This window comes from Pseudophryne corroboree, chromosome 11, assembly GCF_028390025.1.
Source record: "Pseudophryne corroboree isolate aPseCor3 chromosome 11, aPseCor3.hap2, whole genome shotgun sequence".
NCBI classification, from domain to species: Eukaryota; Metazoa; Chordata; class Amphibia; order Anura; family Myobatrachidae; genus Pseudophryne; species Pseudophryne corroboree.
In genome coordinates this window covers 149382771-149396014 of record NC_086454.1, presented here as the reverse complement: position 1 = coordinate 149396014, position 13244 = coordinate 149382771, and the positions used below count along the sequence as shown (strand labels likewise).

General features: G+C 48.2%; 1 protein-coding gene across 4 annotated transcripts in view; it reads right to left on the bottom strand.

The window, feature by feature from the left end:
- Positions 1-253: 253 nt before the first annotated feature.
- Positions 254-13244, bottom strand: part of NUDT22 (nudix hydrolase 22) — an 86029-nt gene continuing 73038 nt past the window's right edge. For all 4 annotated transcript variants that reach the window (XM_063944950.1, XM_063944951.1, XM_063944948.1 and 1 more), the window contains exon 6: positions 254-534. In XM_063944950.1, coding sequence (XP_063801020.1) covers positions 433-534 — 102 coding nt within the window. In that variant the 3' untranslated portion in view covers positions 254-432. The remainder of the gene's footprint in view (positions 535-13244) is intronic.

Below are 13244 nucleotides of genomic sequence, written 5' to 3'. Positions count from 1 at the left end.
GATAGCGATGGCGATCAGGTATTTGTACCAGACCTCAGACAACCACAACTGGTATGTCTGTGCCAATCTGCTTCTTTTCGCAATTCCGCCAATATACCCTTGCTGTACTCAGCCTACGTTAGAAGATCCCACCACACGTGTCCCACTTCTCCATACATGGCTGTTTGTGCCCATTTTCTGGACATGAGCAGAGGCAATTTTGGTATTTTACGCTGTGTAAATAAGCATATGTACAGCTTAGCATCAGGCCATATATGGTTAAAAAAACAGCTTTATTACACACAAAACTATCTGAAAACTACATAAAAGTGTATGATTTTTATGTATGACACTTGAAAGATCCTATTCCAATTAAGTCCAGTATAAAATATTCAGTTCTGCTTTTCCTTGTGTAGAACAAGACAAATGAAGTTGGCGTGAGTTTATTTAAACTTAAGATTGTTGCTCTCGCACCAACAGATAAAGTTTCACACAACCTTTTGCTGAAGGGCACAGCTCCTTCCACATTTCTGAGTTTTCAACAGTCAGTAATTCCTATGGAACAAAAGAGACGGTCAGACAGCAGCACACACAGAAACCCCCACCCCAAAAAAAAACCCCAAACAAAACCCTAACCCTCTTCCTAGTGCATAATCCTCCCGCAGCTTAACCCTAACCTCCCCTCCCGCAGCCTAACCCTAATGTCCCGTCCGGCAGCCTATCCCTCCCCACCCGCATCCTATTGCTTACCTTCCCCTCCCGCATGCTAACCTTCCTCTCCTGCAACCTAACCCTCCCCTCCTGCAGCCTAACCCTAACCTTCCCTCCCGCATCCTAATGCTAACCTTCCCCTCCCACAACCTAACCCTCCCCTACCGCAGGCTAACCCTAACATCCCCTCCCGCAGCTTAACCCTCCCCACTCACATCCTAATGCTAAACTTCCCCTCCCGCATCCTAATGCTAACCTTCCCCTCCCGCAGCCTAACCCTCCCTTCCTGCAGCCTAACTCTAACCTTCCCCTCCCACAACCTAACCCTCCTCTCCTGCAGGCTAACCCTAACGTCCCCTCCCGCAGCTTAACCCTCCCCACCCGCATCCTAATGCTAACCTTCCCCTCCCGCATCCTAATGCTAACCTTCCCCTCCCGCAGCCTAACCCTCCCCTTCTGCAGCCTAAACCTAACATTCCCTCCCACATCCTAACCCTCCCATACTGCAGCCTAACCCTTCCCTCCTGCAGCCTAAACCTAACCTTTCCTCCCACATCCTAACGCTAACCTTCCCCTCCCACAGCCTAATCCTAACCCTTCCGCAGCCTAACGGAAACCCTCCCCTCCCACAGCCTAACCCTATCCCTCTCCTGAAAGTTTGTATCACATCTAAAGTTACTGACATTGATAAAAAAAATAAATAACCTGCACTGCTAAATTCTATTTATGGACATTTTGGCCTGTTTTCAGCTAAATGACAATCAGCGGACATTCCTTTCTCCTCAAACATGATAAAGATTGCTGCCAAGTTTGAGATGGATCGTGTAGACAGCACTTGTCAAACATATATAGTATGTGAGTACAAATTACTATTTATCTTTTGCAAATATAAACAGATGGGTTTTTTTTTTAAATATGTTAACATTCTATGTGAATTTTTGTCATTTTTTGTGTGTGTTTGTTTTAATATTCATTGGATGACCAAAGCTCTGGCTTGATTTCAAATCTTACCTACAGTCTGTGACCAGCAGGAGACCCTGACTTAGCTGTTTTTCATACATACTTTATGAATGTGTACAATATGCTATTTCTTTATCATCCACTAGGGGTCACTCCTAGTGGATGATAAACGGACGGTGCGTTAGCAGGGATAGGCACATTTAAATATTTAAATGTGTAACCCTCCACCCCCGCCATACTCCCATCATGCACCAGTGTTTTTTGTGCCTCTCAGGGAAAAGGCACGTCTTCGGCTCAATTGGAGCCTTCCTCATGACATGTCATGAGGAAGGCTCCAATTGAGCCGAAAACGTGTCGACAAAACTGGGCTCTGTGATACCATCTTTCCTAAAAGAGATTTAAGGTAAATTCATTGTTACCTACCATGTGGATATCCGCTTTTTGTTTACACCTTTGATGGACTTTTTTTATTTTATTTTTTTTACCGTTTTTTAACCTTTTTTGTCTTTGTCCTATACATCCCAACTATGGGGTTTATGTGAAAAAATAAACTTTTTTTTATCATATATGCGGTTTGGCTGATACACTTACATTTTCAACTTTGCATGTACTGGTGGGGAGATATATCTTCCATATTTTTGAAAATTAAAATTGGAGATGACTGTGATGTGAAAGAAACCCAGATAGCAGTCCCTCTATGATTTTAATCTTTAATCTGTGAGTGTGGTACATATAACATTGAATATATGCATAAGGAAAAGATACCTTTATGTTCTTTATTAAATCAGTGTTAAAAGTGAGTGGTGAAGGTACAAGTGGAATTTAGAAGATATAAAGATACCTTTATGTACACTTACTGGGAGACTTTCCTGTGAGTTGGGGTACGCCCTTTGTGCCAAAACCTGTTTCTACAACTAATCTTCCTTCATCCATCTTGGATTTGTAGAAATATGGTGTTTGAATGGACATATATAGTGTAAAACAATACTACACATTGTATTTTTTTCTGTTTAATTTATTTCCATATACCTATTGGGGATTGAGAAACACCTGTTTGAAAGAAAAAGAACAAAACCGAGGAAAAGAAGAAGATCTACTAGAAAAACCTTCTGGAAAGTAATATAATTCTTTATTGTTCCATTTCACGGTGCCTGTATAGACGTAGAATTCTTCACCTTCTTTTCGTTTAAATTCAGAGTTTAGCGTTTACATATTTCAGGCCTCAGACCTGTCGAGGCCATAATAAACAAAAACAAAAAACAACCGTGCATAACACATGTGGTAGAAGTCGTGATTTTCAAAAACCAAAAACCGTCGTCTACAAACAAAGCTAACTGACAAAACAGTGGCATGACGGACTTCCTGCCCACCATTGTTCTTCGATTATGGAGCACGTCTTCTGAGACTTCACATGGCATTGTTTCAGGAAACACCAAATCTGGTTTCGAAAAAAAGCATACCTATGTGGGTAGACAAGAGGGCAGTTCTGCAGACCTTATTCAATCTTTCATATATCAGTTATGATTCCAGTATCAGTAACTATAAATCTCCTTTTCTGCAGCAGGGTACATTAGTTTCCACAGGGAAACATTGGGTGATGTCCTAAAGCAGTTCCTCAAGGAAGGGGACGCGCCTTAGTGGGTATGAGAACCCGGCGTCCAAAGGAAGCATCCTGGGAGGCGGAAGTATCAAAGGCATAGAACCTAATGAACGTGTTCACTGAGGACCATGTAGCCGCCTTGCACAATTGTTCAACGGACACGCCATGGTGGGCCGCTCGAGAAGGTCCAACAGACCGAGTAGAATGGGCAATAATAGCAGCAGGAACTGGGAGTCCAGCCTGTGCTTAAGCTTGTGCATTCACCATTCTAATCCATCTGGCCAGGGATTGCTTATTCGCAGGCAAGCCACGTTTGTGAAAACCAAACCGTACAAAAAGAGAATCTGACCTCCTGAAAAAGGCAGTCCTCACCCCATATATATGGAGAGCCCGTACCACATCCAAAGACCGCTCTTTGGAGGATAAAGCAGAAGAGATGAAGGCCAAAACCACAATCTCTTAGTTAAGGTGAAAAGATGACACCACCTTAGGTAAATAACCTTGGTGAGTTCTTAGAACTGCCAGGTCACGATGGAATATTAGAAAGGGTTGAAGTCAGGACAAAGCGCCTAAGTCCAACACCCTTCTAGCAGAGGCAATAGCCAGGACCTTGGCTGTGAGCCACTTAAGGTCCACTGACTCAAGAAGTTCAAATGGAGACTCTTGCAGGGCATTCAGGACAACAGACAGATCCCATGGAGCCACAGGAGGGACATAGGGAGGCTGAATCCGTAACACACCCTGAGTGAATGTTTGAACGTCAGGTATAGATGCAATTTTTCTCTGAAACCACACCGACAAGGCAGATATGTGAACCTTGAGGGAGGCCAGACGAAGGCCTAAATCCAGGCCTTGTTGTAGAAAAGCAAAGATTCTAGACGTTTTGAATCTGTAGGCAACATAATTCTTATCAGCACACCAGGTGTAGTAAAGGGGGGTACACACGGAGCGATAATCTAGGCAATCTGACTAGATTGCTTAGATTTTCAGCAAGATCGCTCCGTGTGTAGCCCTAACAGCGATAGCGATGCGCAGCCCCGCGCATCGCTATCGCTGCTGCTAGATTGGCCTGCATGCAGGCCAATCTAGCGGGTCGCTCACTTCACCCGCTGGGTGAAGTGAGCGGCCCCCCCGTCTCCCCCCGCACGCTCAGCACAGATCGCGCTGTGCTGAGCGCCGGGAGAGATGTGTGCTGAGCGGTTCGCTCAGCACACATCTCTCCAGCATCGGGCCGTGAGTACTGGCCTTAAGAATTCCAAACCCTATAAATGATCCGGGCAGATGCCGGCTTATAGGCTTTCAGCCTAGTTTGGATGACCACCTCAGAGAATCCTTTGGCCCTCAGGAGTGATGCTTCAAGAGCCACGCCGTCAAAGCTAGTCTAGCCAGGTCTGAAAGTATATATGTTACTTGGGAACAGAACCTGGGCCCCAGTGTGTATTGTACTGGTACCTTAGACCACTAGGCTATTTAGCCTATTTGTAGAGACACGGACCCTGTACGAGGAGGTCTGGGTGTTGAGGAAGAAGAGGACGCTATGTCGATAGACCCTGCAGGTCTGAGAACCAATGCCGTCTGGGCCACGCCGGAGCGACTAGAAGTAGTATTCCTCCTTCTTACTTGAACTTCCGCAGGACCCTGGGCAGGAGTGACACTGAAGGGAACATGTATGGCAGCCGAAAGTTCCATGGAATGGCTAGTGCGTCCACGAACGCTGCTTGAGGAACCCTGGTTCTTGATCCGAAGACCGGAACTATGTGTTTGTGTTGAGACTCCATCAGGGCTACGTCTGGTAGGTCCCACATGTCTACTAGGAGTTGAAAGACTTCCATATGAAGACTCCACTCTCCGGAATGCATGTCCTGACGACTGATGAAGTCCGCTTCCCAGTTCAGGCTGTCCGGAATGAACACTTCCGATATTGCTGGCAGATAGCATTCCACCCCACGAAAGATTATTGACACTTCCAACATTGCCATGTATGCCACAATGGAAGGAGCGATTCTTCTCTGGTCCAGTGACACAGAAAAGAGTGTTGCTCCAACACCTCACCCCATCCCCTCAAACTGGCATCTGTTGTCAACCGGACCCAGTCGGGGATCCAGAAGGGACGTCTCCTGGTCGGTTGCTGGTCCTGGAGCCACCAGGTCAGTGATAGACAAACCTCCGGAGTCAAAGTGATCATGTGAGACCTGATCCGGTGTGGTAGGCAGTCCCACTTGGAAAGGATTATGCAGAGGGCGGGAATAAACTTGAGCGTACTCCACCATGTCGATTGTCACACCATTAAGCCAAGTACTTGCATCGCCGAGTGTAACGACACTCTGTTGCAGGAAAGGAAGCATCTTACCCTGTCCTGAAGCTTCAGGATCTTCTCTGGAAACAGAAACAGCCGTTGACTGTGTGTGTCCAGCAAGGAATGAGTCAACTGCAACTGGTTAGACAAATCATCCGCCCAAAGTGGATTCATCACAGGGACAATTTGAGGCTGTAATGGCACAGGTGGTCCTATAGGGGGCGTTAGGCGTTCCACTAGAGTACCCAGTAGGATTGAGAAAGCAGCCCAGTATGGCTCCTGATTGGGTACAGGAGCTGCGGACTGACTGAGAGATGTATGACACAGAGTACACAGACCATCATACACAGATTTCCCCCTCAGGTAAATCTGTGGCGCATACTCTGCATGATGCAGGAACGTCCCCAGATTCCCCGCCCTTTCTGTTAGACATTGTACACAAATGCAACACAGAGCGTATTAGTACGATGAAGCCAGACAGGGTATAACACCTGCGAATAAATCCGTTAGTATGTGACTGAGTCCCCAGTACACAACACCTGCAATGCAGATAATTATTATATGATAATAAAACTGCACTGAACTAATATATATATATATATATATATATATTTATTTACTTATATATATATATATATATATATATATATATGTATATATATATATATATATGTATGTATATATATATATATATATATATATATAGATATATATAGATATATATAGCGCGGTCCTAGACCGGAGGCATATATCAGAGTACTCGTACGATATATTCTGTAATTGGTACACTTTTTCTTAACTAACGCTGTCTATACAAAGACATTTGGAATACTCAAGTGTTTGAAAAGTCACAGCGCTGTATACAGGCGGCTTTACAAGGGAGACCTTGCCCTACAGTCCCAGAGACAAGCCGCAGCTATACCTAAGATGGCGCCCAGCGTCTCAGTCTGGGAGTGAGGGAGAGTGTAAGGAAGCTCCAGGGCAGAAAAAATAAGATTTTACTTACCGATAAATCTATTTCTCGTAGTCCGTAGTGGATGCTGGGACTCCGTCAGGACCATGGGGATTAGCGGCTCCGCAGGAGACAGGGCACAAAAATAAAGCTTTAGGATCAGGTGGTGTGCACTGGCTCCTCCCCCTATGACCCTCCTCCAAGCCTCAGTTAGGATACTGTGCCCGGACGAGCGTACACAATAAGGAAGGATTTTGAATCCCGGGTAAGACTCATACCAGCCACACCAATCACACCGTACAACTTGTGATCTGAACCCAGTTAACAGTATGACAAACGTAGGAGCCTCTGAACAGACGGCTCACAACAATAACAACCCGATTTTTTTGTAACAATAACTATGTACAAGTATTGCAGACAATCCGCACTTGGGATGGGCGCCCAGCATCCACTACGGAGTACGAGAAATAGATTTATCGGTAAGTAAAATCTTATTTTCTCTGACGTCCTAGTGGATGCTGGGACTCCGTCAGGACCATGGGGATTATACCAAAGCTCCCAAACGGGCGGGAGAGTGCGGATGACTCTGCAGCACCGAATGAGAGAACTCCAGGTCCTCTTTAGCCAGGGTATCAAATTTGTAGAATTTTACAAACGTGTTCTCCCCCGACCACGTAGCTGCTCGGCAGAGTTGTAATGCCGAGACCCCTCGGGCAGCCACCCAGGATGAGCCCACCTTCCTTGTGGAATGGGCCTTGACAGATTTAGGCTGTGGCAGGCCTGCCACAGAATGTGCAAGTTGAATTGTGCTACAAATCCAACGAGCAATCGTCTGCTTAGAAGCAGGAGCACCCAGCTTGTTGGGTGCATACAGTATAAACAGCGAGTCAGATTTTCTGACTCCAGCCGTCCTTGAAATATATATTTTCAATGCCCGGACAACGTCCAGCAACTTGGAATCCTCCAAATCGCTAGTAGCCGCAGGCACCACAATAGGCTGGTTCAGGTGAAACGCTGACACCACCTTAGGCAGAAACTGAGGACGCGTCCGCAGTTCTGCCCTGTCCGAATGGAAAATCAGATATGGGCTTTTATACGATAAAGCCGCCAATTCTGATACTCTCCTGGCTGAAGCCAGGGCCAGTAGCATGGTTACTTTCCACGTAAGATATTTCAAATCCACCGATTTGAGTGGCTCAAACCAATGGGATTTGAGAAAATCCAAAACTACATTAAGGTCCCACGGAGCCACTGGGGGCACAACCGGGGGCTGTATATGTAGTACTCCTTTTACAAAAGTCTGGACTTCAGGAACTGAAGCCAATTCTTTCTGGAAGAAAATCGACAGGGCCGAAATTTGAACCTTAATGGACCCCAATTTGAGGCCCATAGACAATCCAGTTTGCAGGAAATGTAGGAATCGACCCAGTTGAAATTCCTCCGTGGGGGCCTTCCTGGCCTCACACCACGCAACATATTTTCTCCAAATGCGGTGATAATGTTATGCAGTCACCTCCTTCCTGGCTTTTACCAGTGTAGGAATGACCTCTTCCGGAATGCCTTTTTCCCTTAGAATTCGGCGTTCAACCGCCATGCCGTCAAACGCAGCCGCGGTAAGTCTTGGAATAGACACGGTCCCTGCTGAAGCAGGTCCCGTCTTAGAGGTAGAGGCCACGGATCTTCCGTGAGCATCTCCTGAAGTTCCGGGTACCAAGTTCTTCTTGGCCAATCCGGAGCCACGAGTATCGTTCTTACTCCCCTTTGCCGTATAATTCTCAGTACTTTTGGTATGAGAGGCAGAGGAGGAAACACATACACTGACTGGAACACCCTCGGTGTTACCAGAGCGTCCACAGCTATTGCCTGAGGGTCTCTTGACCTGGCGCAATACCTGTCCAGTTTTTTGTTGAGGCGAGACGCCATCATATCCACCTTTGGTTTTTCCCAACGGTTCACAATCATGTGGAAGACTTCTGGATGAAGTCCCCACTCTCCCGGGTGCAGATCGTGTCTGCTGAGAAAGTCTGCTTCCCAGTTGTCCACTCCCGGAATGAACACTGCTGACAGTGCTATCACATGATCTTCCGCCCAGCGAAGAATCCTTGCAGCTTCTGCCATTGCTCTCCTGCTTCTTGTGCCGCCCTGTCTGTTTACGTGGGCGACTGCCGTGATGTTGTCCGACTGGATCAACACCGGCTGACCCTGAAGCAGGGGTTTTGCCAGGCTTAGAGCATTGTAAATCGCTCTTAGCTCCAGTATATTTATGTGAAGAGACATCTCCAGGCTTGACCATACTCCCTGGAAGTTTCTTCCCTGTGTGACCGCTCCCCAGCCTCTCAGACTGGCATCCGTGGTCACCAGGACCCAGTCCTGTATGCCGAATCTGCGGCCCTCTAACAGATGAGCACTCTGCAACCACCACAGAAGAGACACCCTTGTCCGTGGCGATAAGGTTATCCGCTGATGCATCTGCAGATGCGATCCGGACCATTTGTCCAGCAGATCCCACTGAAAAGTTCGTGCGTGGAATCTGCCGAATGGAATCGCTTCGTAAGAAGCTACCATCTTTCCCAGGACTCTTGTGCATTGATGCACAGACACTTTTCCTGGTTTTAGGAGGTTCCTGACAAGTTCGGATAACTCCCTGGCTTTCTCCTCCGGAAGAAACACCTTTTTCTGAACCGTGTCCAGAATCATTCCCAGGAACAGCAGACGTGTCGTCGGGTTCAATTGAGATTTTGGAAAATTCAGAATCCACCCGTGCTGTTGCAGCACTACTTGGGTTAGTGCTACTACGTCTTCCAGCTGTTCTCTGGACCTTGCCCTTATCAGGAGATCGTCCAAGTAAGGGATAATTAATACGCCTTTTCTTCGCAGAAGAAACATCATCTCGGCCATTACCTTGGTAAAGACCCGAGGTGCCGTGGACAATCCAAACGGCAGCGTCTGAAACTGATAATGACAGTTTTGCACCACGAACCTGAGGTACCCTTGGTGTGAAGGGCAAATTGGGACATGCAGGTAAGCATCCTTGATGTCCAGGGACACCATAAAGTCCCCTTCTTCCAGATTCGCTATCACTGCTCTGAGTGACTCCATCTTGAACTTGAATTTTTGTATGTACAGGTTCAAAGATTTCAGATTTAGAATAGGTCTTACCGAGCCGTCCGGCTTCGGTACCACAAATAGCGTGGAGTAATACCCCTTTCCCTGTTGTAGGAGGGGTACCTTGACTATCACCTGCTGAGAAAACAGCTTGTGAATGGCTTCCAATACCGTCGCCCTGTCTGAGGGAGACGTTGGCAAAGCAGACTTTATGAACCGGCGAGGGGGAGACTTCTCGAATTCCAACCTGTAACCCTGAGATACTACCTGCAGGATCCAGGGGTCCACCTGTGAGCAAGCCCACTGCGCGCTGAAATTCTTGAGTCGACCCCCCACCGCTCCTGAGTCCGCTTGTAAAGCCCCAGCGTCATGCTGAGGGCTTTGCAGAACCCGGGGAGGGCTTCTGTTCCTGGGAAGGAGCTGCTTGCTGCCCTCTCTTACCCTTTCCTCTGCCTCGGGGCAGATATGACTGTCCTTTTGCCCGCTTGTTCTTATAGGACCGAAAGGACTGCGGCTGAAAAGACGGTGTCTTTTTCTGTTGGGAGGGGGTCTGAGGTAAAAAGGTGGATTTCCCGGCAGTTGCCGTGGCCACCAGATCCGATAGACCCACGCCAAATAATTCCTCCCCTTTATACGGCAATACTTCCATATGCCGTTTGGAATCCGCATCACCTGACCACTGTCGTGTCCATAAACTTCTTCTGGCAGATATGGACATCGCACTTACTCTCGATGCCAGAGTGCAAATATCCCTCTGAGCATCTCGCATATAAAGAAAAGCATCCTTTAATTGCTCTAAAGTCAATAAAATACTGTCCCTATCCAGGGTATCAATATTTTCAGTCAGGGAATCCGACCAGACCACCCCAGCACTGCACATCCAGGCTGAGGCGATGGCTGGTCGCAGTATAACACCAGTATGTGTGTATATACTTTTTAGGGTAGTTTCCAGCCTCCTATCAGCTGGATCCTTGAGGGCGGCCGTATCAGGAGACGGTAACGCCACTTGTTTTGATAAGCGTGTGAGCGCCTTATCCACCCTAGGGGGTGTTTCCCAGCGCGCCCTAACCTCTGGCGGGAAAGGGTATAATGCCAATAACTTTTTTGAAATTAGCACTTTTCTATCTGGGTTAACCCACGCTTCATCACATACATCATTCAATTCCTCTGATTCAGGAAAAACTACAGGTAGTTTTTTCACACCCCACATAATACCCCTTTTTGTGGTACTTGCAGTATCAGAGATATGTAAAGCCTCCTTCATTGCCGTGATCATATAACGTGTGGCCCTACTGGAAAATACGTTTGTTTCTTCACCGTCGACACTAGATTCAGTGTCCGTGTCTGGGTCTGTGTCGACCGACTGAGGTAAAGGGCGTTTTACAGCCCCTGACGGTGTCTGAGACGCCTGGGCAGGTACTAACTGGTTTGCCGGCCGTCTCATGTCGTCAACTGATTTTTGTAATGTGCTGACATTATCACGTAATTCCATAAACAAAGCCATCCATTCCGGTGTCGACTCCCTGGGGGGCGACATCACCATTACCGGCAATTGCTCTGCCTCCACACTAACATCGTCCTCATACATGTCGACACACACGTACCGACACACAGCAGACACACAGGGAATGCTCTATTGAAGACAGGACCCCACTAGCCCTTTGGGGAGACAGAGGGAGAGTTTGCCAGCACACACCCAAGCGCTATAATATATATGGGAACAACCCTATATAAGTGTTGTATCCTTATAGCAGCTTAAATATAGTAATATCGCCAAAAAAAGTGCCCCCCCTCTCTGTTTTACCCTGTTTCTGTAGTGCAGTGCAGGGGAGAGTCCTGGGAGCCTTCCTCACAGCGGAGCTGAGCAGGAAAATGGCGCTGTGTGCTGAGGAGAATAAGCCCCGCCCCCTATTTCGGCGGGCTCTTCTCCCGGAGTTTGTGAGATCTGGCAGGGGTTAAATACATCCATATAGCCTCAAGGGCTATATGTGATGTATTTTTAGCCATAAGAAAGGTATTATACATTGCTGCCCAGGGCGCCCCCCCCAGCGCCCTGCACCCTCAGTGACCGCTGTGTGAAGTGTGCTGACAACAATGGCGCACAGCTGCAGTGCTGTGCGCTACCTCATGAAGACTGAAATGTCTTCTGCCGCCTGTTTCTGGACCTCTTCAATCTTCGGCATCTGCAAGGGGGGTCGGCGGCGCGGCTCCGGGACCGGACTCCATGGCTGGGCCTGTGTTCGATCCCTCTGGAGCTAATGGTGTCCAGTAGCCTAAGAAGCCAATCCATCCTGCACGCAGGTGAGTTCACTACTCTCCCCTAAGTCCCTCGATGCAGTGAGCCTGTTGCCAGCAGGACTCACTGAAAATAAAAAACCTAAAAACTTTTTCTAAGCAGCTCTTTAGGAGAGCCACCTAGATTGCACCCTGCTCGGACGGGCACAAAAACCTAACTGAGGCTTGGAGGAGGGTCATAGGGGGAGGAGCCAGTGCACACCACCTGATCCTAAAGCTTTATTTTTGTGCCCTGTCTCCTGCGGAGCCGCTAATCCCCATGGTCCTGACGGAGTCCCAGCATCCACTAGGACGTCAGAGAAATCTGCAGTAGATGTCACCCTGGGCCGGGAGGGGGGGGGGGGGGGGGCAGGGGGGTCCTGTGGCTACCGGTCAAGCGCCGACTCCCTTATGCTGGGCCTCACCGCCGGTACTACAGAGCCTTATTAACATGGGTGTTAGTACACCCGACCTGTACTCCTATGTCCTGGTGGATATAGTGGGGTCCCTGCTCAGTGACAGTGTCCACGCCAGCATCACAGTCCGTCTCCCTAGACTGCGACAGGAACGCGATTTAGTGGCGGGTCCCGCCTGGGGGACCCTCTTACCTCTTCCCCGTAGCAGCCACGCGAACCAGGAGAGCGTATTCGACCGTGTGCCTAGAGCCAGAGCGTCTCCGCCGCAAGTACACGGGAACTGGCCGCGGGAGTATGCAACGCCACTTAGGAGGTGATGGAGCTGCAGCGCTGAAGTGTCACCATGACTTACAGCGCTGACAGCCCAGTTTTGAAATTTTCTGTCAGAAAAAGCTTTTTCAGGGCTGCCCAGTGCAGCCTTCCTGTTGGCGACTGCTTCTACTACAGGCACCAACTCAAAAACTGAGCTCACAGTGCCTGGAGGCGGAGTTATAGAGGAGGCCCCACAATGCATCCTGGGACAGCCTAAAGCTTTAGCCTATTGGTGCCTCTCTGGATCAAGATCCACTCTACACCCGATGTTTCCCTGTGGAAACCAATATACCCTGCTGCAGAAATGGACATTACATACAGAGGTTCCAGATGTTAGTACAGCGGAGGGGTTTTCCACAGTTGCATCTAATAGCATCTCGCCAAACGTCACCATACACCAACGTAGGTGTCCAAATCAAGAGGTCCACAGGCTAAGGCAGGGGACGCTCTCACGATAGTGTGGCCGTACACCCTTGTGTATCTTTTCCACCAGTTCCGCTGGTCTCTCAATTGCTAAGGCTGATCAAAGAGAATTTTCAACCGTCAAACTAATGGCGCCTTATTGGCCTCTGAGAGCGTGGTTCTCGGATCTCCGCGGTCTACTCGCAGCGATCCGTGGCCGCTTCCGCTATGTTCAGA